At 45.5% G+C, this 13964-nt stretch overlaps 1 protein-coding gene across 4 annotated transcripts in view; it reads left to right on the top strand.

The window, feature by feature from the left end:
• intu (inturned planar cell polarity protein) overlaps positions 1 to 13964 on the top strand; it is a 224653-nt gene that overhangs the window by 156936 nt on the left and 53753 nt on the right. For all 4 annotated transcript variants that reach the window (XM_067993504.1, XM_067993495.1, XM_067993513.1 and 1 more), the window contains exons 5-6: positions 8043 to 8161; positions 10306 to 10395. In XM_067993504.1, the coding sequence (XP_067849605.1) occupies positions 8043 to 8161; positions 10306 to 10395 (209 nt within the window). The remainder of the gene's footprint in view (positions 1 to 8042; positions 8162 to 10305; positions 10396 to 13964) is intronic.

A 13964-nucleotide genomic window follows, 5' to 3' on the forward strand; every position in this document is an offset into this window, starting at 1 on the left:
AATGATTCTGGGCATAAGATCATTGTGTTATGAAGACAGACTTTGTGCCTTGGGTTTGGATTCTCTGGAGAGTTGTAGACTTACAGGGGATCTGCTTCAGGTATTTAAAATTATTAAAGGCATTGACAACATGCAAAAAATAGAGGGGCCGATTTTCGGATGGCCAAGCGGGTGCGTTGGGGGCTGGGGGGGCTCCTAAAATGGCGGAATCCCGGAGTGGGTTCGGAGCCCGGCTCCGACCTGCTGACTTCCAGGTTCCCCAGTGACGTGTTCAGATGCGCGTGCAGCTCCCAAATGCAGGACTCCCACCGGCAATTAAAGTCGGCAGGATGCTGTTTTACATAGTTAGGTGGATAGTTGAGGTACTTGACAGACCTCATTGAGTGGAGATTTTGGCAGTGGTGCAATTTTGAAGGATCCTCAGCGTGTTTCCCGTGCTGTGGGAAACGCTTCCTGTTGGAGCAGACGTGTTTCAGCCAGCAGCCAGTGGGAGATGCAAAGGATTATTTGACAGGTGGGGGGAAAACCTCATTTATTGCAGCAGGGCACTCTGTCACTTCAGACAAAGTTTTGGCTGCAACATCTTTGTCTTTCCACTCAAAATTCTTAATTTATATCTTAAACTCTGCTGTGCAAACACATTTACCTACTTTGCGGACCCCCTTAAACTCATGCTGTCAGGATTGGGGGGGGCGCCATAGCTGCATTCATCACTTCATCCGAGGACGAGCAACATCACCAGCCTCAGCAGGCAAGCCGTCCACCTATGCCACGTGAAGCTCCACAACACAGTGCAATGTCACAGGCACCTGCACAACAGCACGGAGGGCAACAACAGAGAGAGCGGCGTCGCAGGAGGCACTACCCTCGCCACAGGGCCTACAGACCGAGGCTAGACTTCCTGGACCTTTTTGAGGAGCTGTGCGTACGGAGGCTCAGAGTCAGTCGCCAGGTAGTCGCGGACATCTGTAGCCTCCATCCTGCCGAGCTGCTCCCGGCTGGCCCAACAGCATCTTCTTACCTATCGCTGTCAAAGTCACCACTGCCCTCAACTTCTTTGCCTCCGGATCGTTCCAGGGTGCCACCGGGGTCTCTCAGTTGTCTGCACACAAGTGCATAAGGCAAGTCACCGCCGGCTTGTTTTGCAGGGCCTCGCACTATGTCAACTTCCCCATGGATGACCTCAGCCAGACAGAGAGAGCAGTGGGATTCCACGCTGTGGCTGGCTTCCCACGGGTGCAGGGTGTAATCGATTGCACCCATCTAGCAATACGAGCACCTCCACACGAGCCAGGACTGTTCATCAACAGGAAGGGCTATCACTCCATCACCACTCAGCTCATTTGTGACCACCGCAAGAGATTCCTTCACGTGTGCACCAGATACCCTGGCAGCTGCCATAATTCCTTCATCCTCCGGGAGTCCAACATCCCGCCCCTCTTCCACGCACCGAGCACCCGCAAAGGCTGGCTCCTCGAGGACAAGGGATACCCCCTGCACACATGGCTCATGACACCCCTGAGGAACCCCACCACTAAGCAACAGCGTTGATATAACGACAGCCACATCGCTACCAGGTGTACAATTAAGCATGCTGTAGGGCTGCTCAAGATGTGCTTCAGGTACTTTGATCATTCTGGGGGAGCGCTTCAATATGTACCAGACAGAGTGGGACACATCATAGTTGTCTGTTGTGCTCTGCACAACATGGTACAGCAGAGAGGGGTGCCGCTGGAGGAGGCCTCATCCACATCTGCCACCCATATTGAGGAGGAGGAGGAGCAACCCATGGGCAGAACAGCGGCTCACCTGGCAGCTCGTGAGGCCAGGGAGTCACCGATATGTGAACGGTTTTCCTAAAATCAGACAGTGTGAAGAGTCCCCACCACCTGGACAGAGGAGCGGCCACACCAGCACCCTCCCCCACCCCCTGCACAAAATAGTTGTGCAACCACACATATACCCACTGTAGAGTGACCCAGTGGGTGGCATCAAGTGTGGATGTTCATGGTGATCCTCAGGAAAGGGACTTATTACACAAGCCAGTCAAGAATGGCCAAGATGTGGCAGTAGTGGTGCCAATAATAATATTTAATGTGCCATTAACAAAAATCAAATATAAATAAAAACATGACAAACTGTCAAACACCCTTGTGCATCCCCTTTGTGCTCTCAAGACCTTCGCCTTACGCTTACGAGTACTCCTACGTGGTGCCTCCCCTGTGGCTGCAGCAGAGGTAGTGGCAGGTTGCTCTTGTTCATGCCCTGACCGATTAGATGCTTTGGGCCTACACCCTCTGGGTTTCGGTACCCATGAGGGCCCCTCCAAAGACTGCTCCAGCTGCACCTGTGCAGGGGCATACTTGGCCACCTGGAGAAGAGGCAGCATTGCGGGTACTGGTTGAGAGGGGGGCAACGGGTGAGACGTGGGGGCGCTTTGAGTGGCGCCCCCACTTCCATGTCCCCTTTCGCCATCTTCCCTCCCCTGGGCTAGGCCCACACCACTCCTACTACTCTGCTGGACGACAGTTTGGAGTGCACGAGTGAAGCCTTATAAGGCCAGTGCTAGTATATCTGCCTGCCTGTTTAAGGGCCTAAATGTACTTATTGGTGAGTCGTGCTTGAAGCTCGATGGAGGCTAGCGTTCCCTCCATCGCAGACATTCCCGCACTTATCCGCGACACTATCTCAGAGATGCCCTCACGTCCCTGTGACAGTTTCTCAGAGATTCCCTTCTGTACCTGTGCCACCATTCTACTCATGCAGGAGTTGGACTCCTCCATCCTCTGCGTGATTGGGAGAGTGCATGTGGCGCCTGTTCCAGCACCTTGCTAATGTGCTGCCACCCCTCGATCATTCTCCTTTTCATGGATGGCCCCCAGGGTTCAGCATCTGCGTCCAGCTGAGCAGAGCCTGGAGAAGAGTGCTCTCACCGACGCGGACTCTCCACAGCTGCCCCTGCCACCAGTGTCTGCTCGTGCTCACGTGTGTGGTGACTCACCAAGTGCAACCCCAACTAAGTGAGGACGGGGACCCACCGAGGTGTGTGTATCTGCGCTGGTGGATGGCTCGCTGAGATGTGACGGTGTCCCCTCAGAGACCGGCAGGTCCTCTAAGGAATCGCCCTCCGCCGTCACGGCGGTCGCTGAAGGCTCTGTAAGAGAACAGAAGGCAATATTAAGCATGATGACAGATGTTGTGGTGCTGAAGATCGCAACGCATGCTAACTTCATTTGCTATTGTGAGTGCTGAATGTTAAAGTTCTGTCATGAGCCGTTTGTCGGGTGGCAGTCCCGGCATCTCCGACAGACAGGCACTCGAGGGGCGGTTCAGTTACAGAGCCTCCTGGTCTGCGTCTGTGAGGACGACCAGATGTTGCGGCCCCCCTCTGGTCCTTGCCCTCTCGCGCATTCTGGGTTCTCTTCACCTATAAGGGGAGAAAGTAGAGAGGCGTGAGTGAGTGATGGTGACATGGCCAACTGCTGAATGCATTGGTTTGGGTGAGGCTGACCGTGAAAGAGATGCATCAGAAGGTGAGTATGAGACAGTGCCATGACATTGTATGAGGATTGGGTTGAGTGGTAGTGTTGGGATGAGTACTGGGGAGGTGAGGAAGTGCAGGTGAGTTGAGGTTGAGGTGTGAGGAGTGATGTGATAGAGTAGTGTTGGCAGTGCAGAAGGAGTTGTGGGTTGGGGGCGGTGATGTGGAAGACGGAGTGTAGGAGAATGAGTAAGTGTACTCACCTTGGCTGACCTAGTTAGGTCATTGAAGCGCTTCCTGCACTGTATCCATACGCGGGAGATGCTGCTGCTGCTGGTGACCTCCTCTGCCACCTCGAACCAGTCCTTCTTGGTGGCAGAGGCAGCCCACTTCCTCTTGTCCGCCGGGTAGAAAATATCCCTCCTCCTCCTCACCCCATCCTGTAGGACCTGGAGTGAGGCATCAGTAAATTTGGGAGCAGGCTTTCCTCTGGGCTGCTCCATTCTATAATTTTGGTTGTTTGCTCCAGGAGCAGCATTGGAGGACTGCCCCTTTAAATAGGGCTCCTCCAGCTGACAGCCTGTGATGCGGGTGCGCAGTCCACCCGCTGCGCAGGTTGACGACGGGAAAACTGGAAGCCAAGGTAAGTGGCTTCAATTTACCTGCCATCGCGTGGGGAACGGACGGATTTTACTGGGTGGGTTAACCACGCGCCCAGTCACGCCCCCCCCCCCCCCCCCCAGCTGCCATCCCACCTCCCTGGTAATATCGGGGCCAAAGAGTTTGAGGAACTAGGGACTGCCTACATAAACTGCGAAAGCAGGGAGTGAGGTTGGATATTTGAAAGTGATGGAGATGTGAAGCAGATTTCAAGAGGTGGTAGAGAGAGCTGATTCTTTTTAGTCCTTCAAGAAGACATAAAATGCATTTTTGAAAAAAGACATGATCACAGCAAATGGAAGGTAAGTCTATTCACCCTGTGAATAACTAACTGGTTTAGGGCCTCTAATGGCTTGCTGACAGCCTTTGAGGGGTCAGAGGAATTTTGATTGAGGATTCCTGAATTGGGTACAGGGTAGGTACATGGGGATGAAACTCAACAAAATATGGTGGAAAGGGCATATAGGCCTGATGGCCGTTTCTCATCCTTGGTGCGTTACACAAGGTTTCGCAACACTTATGACATTTCAGTACAGTAGTGGCTTAACAGAGGTACTGTCTTTAAGATGACACGTTAGATAGAAGTTCAGTCTGTCTTTCAACAACAACAACTTGTCTTCATATAGCACCTTTAACATAGGAAAACGTCCCATGGCGCTTCACAGAAATATAATTGGACAAAATTGACTCCGAGCCACAAAAAGAGATATAAGGACAGGTGACTAAAAGCTTGGCCAAAGAGTTAAGTTTTAAGGCACGTCATAAAGGAGGAGTGAGAGGTGGAAAAATAGGTTTACAGAAGGAATTCCAGAGCTTAGAGCCCGGACAGCTGAAGGAACGGCCGCCAATGATGGGCTGAAGGGAATGGGAAGTTCAGAGTTGGAGGAACACAGAGCTCTTGGAGGGTTTTAGGGTTGGAAGAGGTTACAGAGTTAGGGAGGGGCGAAGCCATGGAGGGATTTGAACACGAGGCTACATGAAGAACCTGACGACTTGGCTTCAGATTATGCTGCCAAGCAGCAGCTCTGTGTTGAAATGTTTGCAGTGTTTTTTTTAAATCTTTTTGCTTACTTTTTCACTACTTAAAAACATCTCTTCATCCATATGAGTTGGTTAGTTCTTCTGAGAACCCCTCAAGTTTGTTTGGAACAGTGTGTTAGTCAGGCAGGAGGTGATTGTTCCTTTGCTACTGCAGCCATCTTTTACATCTTCCTTTTGGTGAAATCAGCTAGCATCAAAATGTAAAGTTTAGAAATTCAGGATGTCTTTGTTTATATTTAATCACAGCAATACCTTTTGAATTAGGGATTTCCCAACAATAGTTTGCATGTCTTACGAATAATCTTTTACTAATGATTGAAATACTGATTAGCATCACTGACAAACAGCATGCTGTTGTTTAGCTAATGTTAAATGTGATCTGTTTCTTGTTTGTTGCATATTTTTGTGTACCTTGTATATTGCTATAAACAGTAAAAAGCATTGACCTAATTATTCTCCAGCATGCAAAAAGCTTTGAAAATGAGGTTCAGGTGGTGATGTACAGTCTGCTAATGTTATAAATAGTGACAAGAAACAGAGTAGCAGTGAACGGTTGTTTTTTGGACTGGAGGAAGGTATACAGTGGTGTTACCCAGGGGTCGCTACTAGGGCCACTGCTTTTCTTGATATATGTTAATGACTTGGGTGTCGAAGGCACAATTTCAAAATATGCATATGACACAAAACTTGGAGGTGTAGTGAACAGCAAGGAGGATAGTGATAGACTTCAAGAGGATTATAGACAGGTTGGTGAAATGGGCGGACATGTGGCAGATGAAATTTATCACAGAGAAGTGGTAGAAAGAACAAGGAGAAGAGCAAAGTGATGGAAGGTGTCGTCGACAGTGCTATCAAGCGGCACTTACTCACCAATAACCTGCTCGCTGATGCTCAGTTTGGGTTCCGCCAAGATCACTCGGCTCCAGACCTCATTGCAGCCTTGGTCCAAACATGGACAAAAGAGCTGCATTCCAGAGATGAGGTGAGAGTGACTGCCCTTGACATCAAGGCAGCATTTGACTAAGTGTGGCACAAAGGAAGATGGCAGTAGTTGTTGGAGGCCAATCATCTCAGCCCCAGGACATTGCTGCAGGAGTTCCTCAGGGCAGGGTCCTAGGCCCAACCATCTTCAGCTGCTTCATCAATGACCTTCCCTTCATCGTAAGGTCAGAAATGGGGATGTTCGCTGACGATTGCACAGTGTTCAGTTCCATTCACAATCCCTCAGATAATGAAGCAGTCCATGCCCGGGTGCAGCAAGACCTGGACAACATCCAAGCTTGGGCTGATAAGTGGCAAGTAACATTCGTGCCAGGCAGTGATCATCTCCAACAAGAAAGAGCCTAACCACCTCCCCTTGACAGCATTACCATCGCCGAATCCCCCACCATCAACATCGTTGAGGTCACCATTGACCAGAAACGTAACTGGACCAGCCACATAAATACTGTGGCTACAAGTGCAGGTCTGGGTATTCTGCGGCGAGTGACTCACCACCTGACTCCCCAAAGCCTTTCCAACATCTACAAGGCACAAGTCAGGAGTGTGATGGAATACTCTCCACTTGCCTGGATGAGTGCAGCTCCAACAACACTAAAGAAGCTCGACACCATCCAGGACAAAGCAGCCCGCTTGATTGGCACCACGTCCACCACTCTAAACATTCACTCCCTTCACCACCAGCGCACCGTGGCTGCAGTGTGTACCATCCATAGGATGCACTGCAGCAACTCGCTAAGGCTTCTTCGACAGTACCTCCCAAACCCTCGACCTCTACCACCTAGAAAGACAAGGGCAGCAGGCACATGGGAACAGCACCACCTGCACGTTCCCCTCCAAGTCACACACCATCCCAACTTGGAAATATATCATCGTTCCTTCATCGTCGCTGGGTCAAAATCCTGGAACTCCCTACCTAACAGCACTGCGGGAGAACCTTCACCACACGGACTGCAGCAGTCCAAGAAGGCAGCTCACCACCACCTTCTCAAGGGCAATTGGGGATGGGCAATAAATGCTGGCCTTGCCAGCGATGCTCACATCCCAATAACAAAAAAGGCAATATAAACTAAAGGGTACAATTCTAAATGGGGTGCAGGAACAGAGAGACCTGGGGGTATATGCGCACAGGCCGTTGAAGGTGTCAGGGCAGGTTGAGAAAGCAGTTAAAAAAACATACGGGATCCTGGATATGTAGAGGCATTGAGCACAAAAGCAAGGAGGTTATGATGAACCTTTATAAAACACTGGTTCGGCCACAACTGGAGTATTGTGTCCAATTCTGGACACCGCACTTTAGGAAGGACGTGAAAGCCTTAGAGAGGATGCAGAAAAGATTTACTAGAATGGTTCCAGGAATGAGGGACTTCAGATACCTGGATTGACTGGCGAAGCTGGGGTTGTTCTCCCTGGAGCAGAGAAGGTTGAGAGGAGATTTGATAGAGGTGTTCAAAATCATGTGGAGTCTCGACATAGTAGATAGAGAGAAACTGTTCCCATTGGCGGAAGGGTCGAGAACCAGAGGACACAGATGTAAGGTGATTGGCAAAAGAACCAAAGGTGACATGAGGAAAATCTTTTTACGTTATCATCTGGAATGCACTGCCTGAAAGGGTGGTGGAGGCAGATTCAATCATGGCTTTCCAAAGGGAGTTGTATAAGTACTTGAAGGGAAAAAACTTGCAGTGCTACTGGGAAGAGTGGGGGAGTGGGACTAACGGTATCGCTCTTGCAGAGAGCCGGCATGGGCTCCATGGGCCGAACAGTCTCCTTCTGTGCTGTGACCATTCTATGATTCTATGAAATAATGTTTTTGTATTTAGCAGTAATGATGTGAAGCTTTTTTCTTATTTTTCAACAGCAAGAAATTCTTTATCAGTATCCAATGACTGACGCATCCCAAAAGTTGAAAAGTGTTCGGGGAATATTTCTTACTCTCTGCGACATGCTGGAAAATATAACTGGGGGTCAAGTTATCAGGTAACTCATAACATGTTACTTCATTAGTAGAGTGAAAGATCAATATTGTCACTGTTGAGCTTCTGTTGATCAAAATGGACCATTATTTTAAAGATTAATTGTAAGTGATATGTAGTGGAACGCTTGTTTTTATATCAGTGGTCCTCCAGTTAACCATTCAGAGTGCAATATGCAAGTGTAGTGCAATATTAATTTTTTAAATTTTGCTGTAGTGCGCATATGTTTTTTCCAATTTGACGTACTTTACCTTTTTAGTTATCTGCTTGTGAATATTTCGCTATCCATGAGATATGACAAACAGCATATATTATGTGCTGCACACTAGGTTTACTTGTTCTGCAGGGAACAGCTAAAAGTGATCAGAAGAATTAAAATTGGCTTGTTTTAACTTAAGCATTTCTCTTAAAATTCTCATTCTGTTTAAAGGCCGAAAGCTTCAACCAGATATGTTATACAAAAATTAGTTTGTAAAATAGAGATATAAACCAGTTCAGTGCCCCAAGAAAACAAGCATCGAGATTCCAATACTTGCCTGTACGACTGATACCATCATACTTGCACCTACTTTCTTATGGCAGAGAGAACTGATGGAAAACATGAATCAGTTTTTATCACTGAAGATTTAAAACATCTTCCGCAGTACTATTGTTTCCTATTCAGTAGCAGTTACAAGACAAAAAAACAAAAATCTGTTGAAGAAAATTATAGTGCATGTGAAACCATACAGACCAACAAGACTAATGTGTCACAGTACCAGAATTCAACTTTAAACACTAAAAATTTCCTTTAGTCCATATTATTTAAAATAGAAGATATTTAGAGAGGACAAACATGTATCAATCAATTTTGGGACTTCTAATAACTATATTAACCATGTCAGAACCCCCAAAATTGAATTAAAGCATCATAGCATGCCCAAATAGTCTAGTCTACAGTTTCAAAAGTTTTCTAATGTGTTTTGTTTACATTGTATTGTTACATATTGGTGAATTTTTGTCATATTTCCTTTTTAACTCGAGGGCTAGTTACTCTATTTCTGCTCATGTTCAATGGTCGCAATCAAAATGGTAGGTGATCCTGATTTTGCTTTGACCAGTTTTATCCAAAGTAGGTTTGAAATTGGAAGCAATTAATCATGGAACGGCTTCAATAATCGTCACACTAATTCACATTTCTCAAGCAGCTAATTTGGCAAGTAACTGGCAAATATGGTGAATATTTTGAGGTGTATGCAAAATATAGTCAAAATAGTCCAATCAAAATTCTGTGAATCCCAATTTACAGAACAGGATCCTGTTAGGTAGCTTAACCCAAATGCATATTGTCCTGACCTGACTTCCCCTTTTCCAGCCCCAACCCAGCTCAAGTCTGGTGGCAATGCTGACCTGACCTGAGTTTTGCTGGTAGCTCGCACACTCAACTTACTGCTGAGAGGTCAGCTAATCTTAATATGAAAGGGATGGATATATATTGGTGATGAAATTATATGGGTCAGCTGTAAGTTTGTTCATTTTAGTGTGTATTTTATTCATGTCTTTTAAAAATGAACACATACTTCAGCCCATCTATGTCCATTCACTCCTATGTTAAGAGTGGTTAATTTGTCACTTGTAAATTTGCTCATTTGAGTGTCCAGTCAGGTTGGGACTGCCAATAGGAATCATGTGGATCAGATTGGGGATTGGATCAGGATGGCCGGGGGAGTCGAGTTAATAAGGATGTTACAGCTTCAATCCACTCCATGAATATCGCTGATTATTTTTCAACAGTATCTGTCCTAACGTGCCTAAATCTTGAGCTTCTTTCATGTGACTAACCATCATTTAGTGAAAATTCAAAATTTTGTTTCTCTTCCTCCTCCCCCCCCCCCCCACCCCTCTTTGGGTTTTTTGATTTGGTTTTTTGCCCCTTCCAGGAGACTACAGGGAACCTAGGGAGTAAAGGGACTCTTGACGATATGCATAAGAAATCACAACTGTATGGGATAAGTTAGATGGACCAGCTGATCTTTGCTTGTCCAATGTTTTAGTACGTTCGTATGTTCATATATGTAATCAAAGTAAATTGAGGCATGGAAAATTGCAAGGGAACGTGATGTATACTTTTTATTTAATAGTTTACTTTTGTGTACTTCTCTTGGCTAGTTCATCATTGCTGCTGAATGGAAAACTTATTAATGTAGGTTATTGGAAAGAAGGTAGCAACCTGCTGCTCATAGGACTACCAGCTGAAAGGTAAAAAAGCATTTTGCTGTTAATGTAGTAGAAAAATCTTTGGAAGATAAATTATTGATTCATAATGGCCAACTCATGTTCTTTTTTCATTTTGCTGACCAAAAAAAATACTTCTAATTGTAATCCAAGAAGTTCAAGTTCATGTGCAAATATATAACCTAATTCTGTGTGGTTTACAGCATTTGGCTTTATATATAGCAGAACGTTCAATGATTTGTAGTAATGGGAAATGAACCAGAACAGATAGAGAAGTAAGTGTCGGGGAACATCTAGGCAATAGCAATCACAACATAATAAGGTTTAAGATAAAGATTGAGAAGGACATAAGTAAGACAAAGACCAAAATAATAAATAGGAAAAAAGCTGCTTTTAAGGGGATGAGAATGGAACTAGGGAAAATAAGCTGGAAAAATTTGCTGACAAACAAAAATAGAACAGCAGTGGGAAACATTTAAAACGATGATGAAGAGAGTCCAGGAGAAATATATCCCACTAAAAAGCAAGAACAAACTAGCCAGTAATGACACACCATGGATGAATAAAGAAACAAGGGCAAAATTGAAACTAAAGAAAAAGGCATACACTAAGAACATAGGCGACAAAGGAGAGGATGACAAAAGGGAATACAAAAAGGTTAGGAAAGAAGTTAAAAAGCCAATTAGGAAGGCAAAGAGAAACTATGAAATTAAATTATCAAGAAATAGTAAAGTATTCTAAAGACACATAATTAACAAAAGAAGGATAAGGATAGGACCACTAAAGGATTCAGATGAGAAACTCACAGGTAATGACAGTGAAATGGCAGCAATATTAAATAATTACTTTGCCTCAGTATTTATAAGGGAGACTAACATGGTGGGCAGGACATTAGATGAAGAAGAAGATCAAAAAAGATATAAAAACATTTAAGATAGAAAGGGGGGAGATAATAAACTAATCAAACTTAGAGAGGATAAAACCCCTGGTACGGCTGGATTGCTACTGCGCATATTAAAAAAAAAAGTTAGGGAAGAGATAGCAGAGGCACTAATACACATAATTTTTATATATAAAAATTAATTAGAAACGGGAATAGTGACCGAGGACTGGTGGACAGCTAATGTGACTCCTATATTTAAAAAGGGAAGATAGAACAAATCCAGGAAACTATAGACCAATTAGCTTAATGTTGGTTGTAGGAATGCTAATGGAATCCTTACTCAAAGATGTAATAGAAAAACATGTAGAAACCTAAAATATAATAAAGAATAGTCAGCACGGATTTCAAAAGGGAAGGTCATGCTTGACCAACCTTATTCAATTCTTTGAAGAAGTAACAAAAAGTTAGACAAGGGTAATGCATAAAATGTAATATATTTGGATTTTCAAAAGGCCTTCGATAAGGTACCGCACATAGACTCATGACTAAGGTCAGGGCATGTGGAGTCAGGGGACAAGTAGCAGAATGGATAGCTTGGGGTTAAAGGTAGTTACTCAGACTGGCAAAAGGTGGGAAGTGGTGTTCCACAAGGATCGATGCTGGGACCACTGTTGTTCACCATTTACATAAACGATTTGGACTCTGGAATCGGAAGTACAAATTTCAAAATTTGCAAACAACAACAAATTGGGGAGTATTGTTAATACTGAGGAGGACTGCGACAAAATACAGGAAGACATTAGGAAACTTGCAGATGGGGGTGTAATTGGCAAATGAATTTCAATATAGATAAGTGTGAGGTGGTACAGTTTGGTAGGAAGAATAAAGAGGCCACATACTTCTTGGAAAATAAAAGTCTAAATGGGGTAGATGAACAGAGGGCTCTGGGGGGTACAGATACACAAATCACTAAAAGTAGCGATGCAGGTTAATAAGGCCATAAAAAAGCAAACCATGCACTGGGGTTCGTTTCTGGAGGGATAGAATTAAAAAGCAGAGATGTTATGTTGAAATTGTATCGAACCTTGGATAGACCACACTTGGAGTTCTGTGAACCGTTCTGGTCTCCATATTATAAAAAGGATATAGAGTCACTGGAGAAGGCGCATAAAAGATTTACTAGGATGATATCAGAACTGAGAGGTACAACCTATCAGGAAAGACTGAGCAGGCTGGGGCTGTTGCTTTAGAAAAGAGAAGACTGAGGGGTGACCTGATAAAGATCTTTAAGATTATAAAATAATTTGATAGGGTAGAGGTAGAGAAGGTGTTTCCACTTGTGGAGGAGACCAGAACTAGGGCCATAAATATAAGATAGTCACTAATAAATCCAATAGGAAATTCAGGTGAAACTTCTTTACCCAGAGAGTGGTTAGGATGTGGAACTCGCTACCACAAAGGAGTAGTCGAGGCAACTAGCATAGATGCATTTAAGGGGAAGCTAGATAAACACGAGGGAGAAAGGAACAGAAGGATATGCTGACAGGGTTAGATGAAGTAGGGAGGAGGAGGCTCATGTGGAGCATAAACACCGGCATAGACCTGTTGGGTGGAATGGCCTGTTTCTTTGCTGCACATTCTATGTAATTTATGAAGCAGATGGTTTAGTTTTTAAGCCATTTTCCACTCCTGCATCATTACCCTGGAGTCCCCCAGTGATCTATCTTTGGCCCTCTCCTATTTCTCATCTACATGCTGCCCCTCGGTGACATCATTCGAAAACACGACGTCAGGTTCCACATGTATGGTGACAACACTCAGCTCTACCTCACGACCACCTCTTTCAACCCCTCCACTGCCTCTGATTTGTCACGCTACTTGTCTGGCAGAAATTTCTTCCAATTAAATATTGGGAAGACCGAAGCCATTGTCTTCGGTCCCCGCCACAAACTCTGTTCCCTAGCCACCGACACCATCCCTCTTCCTGGCTACCGTCTGAGGTTGAACTAGATTGTTCGCAACCTTGGCATCCTATATGACCCTGAGATGAGCTTCCGACCCCATATCCTCTCCATCACCAAGACCGCCTACTTCCACCTCCGTCTCCGCCCCGCCTCAGCTTATCTGTTGCTGAAAGCATCATCCGTGCCTTTGTTATCTCTAGCCTCGACTATAGCAATGCTGTGCTGGCTGGCCTCCCACTTTGCACCCTCCGTAAACTTGAGCTCATCCGAATCGCTGCTGTCCATATCCTAACTTGCACCAAGTCCCATTCACCCATCACCCTTGTACTCGCTGACCTATGGTCCACCAACGTCTCGATTTTAAAATTCTCATCCTTGTTTTCAAATCTCTCCACGGCCTCGCCCTTCTCTATCTCTGTAACCTCCTACAGCCCTACAACCCTCCGAAATAACTGCACTCCTCGAATTCAGGCATCACACGCATTGCTGGTTTTCATTGCTCCACCATTGGCGGCCGTGCCGTCAGCTATCTCGGCCCTAGGCTCTGGAATTCCCTCCTTAAGCCGCTCCGCCACTCTACCTCTCTCTCTCCTCCTTTAAGACTCCTTAAAATCTTCCTCTTTGACCAAGCTTTTAGTCACCTGTCCTAATTTTTTTTTATTATTCGTTCATGGGATGTGAGCGTCGCTGGCGAGGCCGGCATTTATTGCCCATCCCTAATTGCCCTTGAGAAGGTGGTGGTGAGC

The sequence above is a fragment of the Heptranchias perlo genome, chromosome 1 (genome assembly GCF_035084215.1).
Source record: "Heptranchias perlo isolate sHepPer1 chromosome 1, sHepPer1.hap1, whole genome shotgun sequence".
In the NCBI taxonomy this organism is placed as follows: domain Eukaryota; kingdom Metazoa; phylum Chordata; class Chondrichthyes; order Hexanchiformes; family Hexanchidae; genus Heptranchias; species Heptranchias perlo.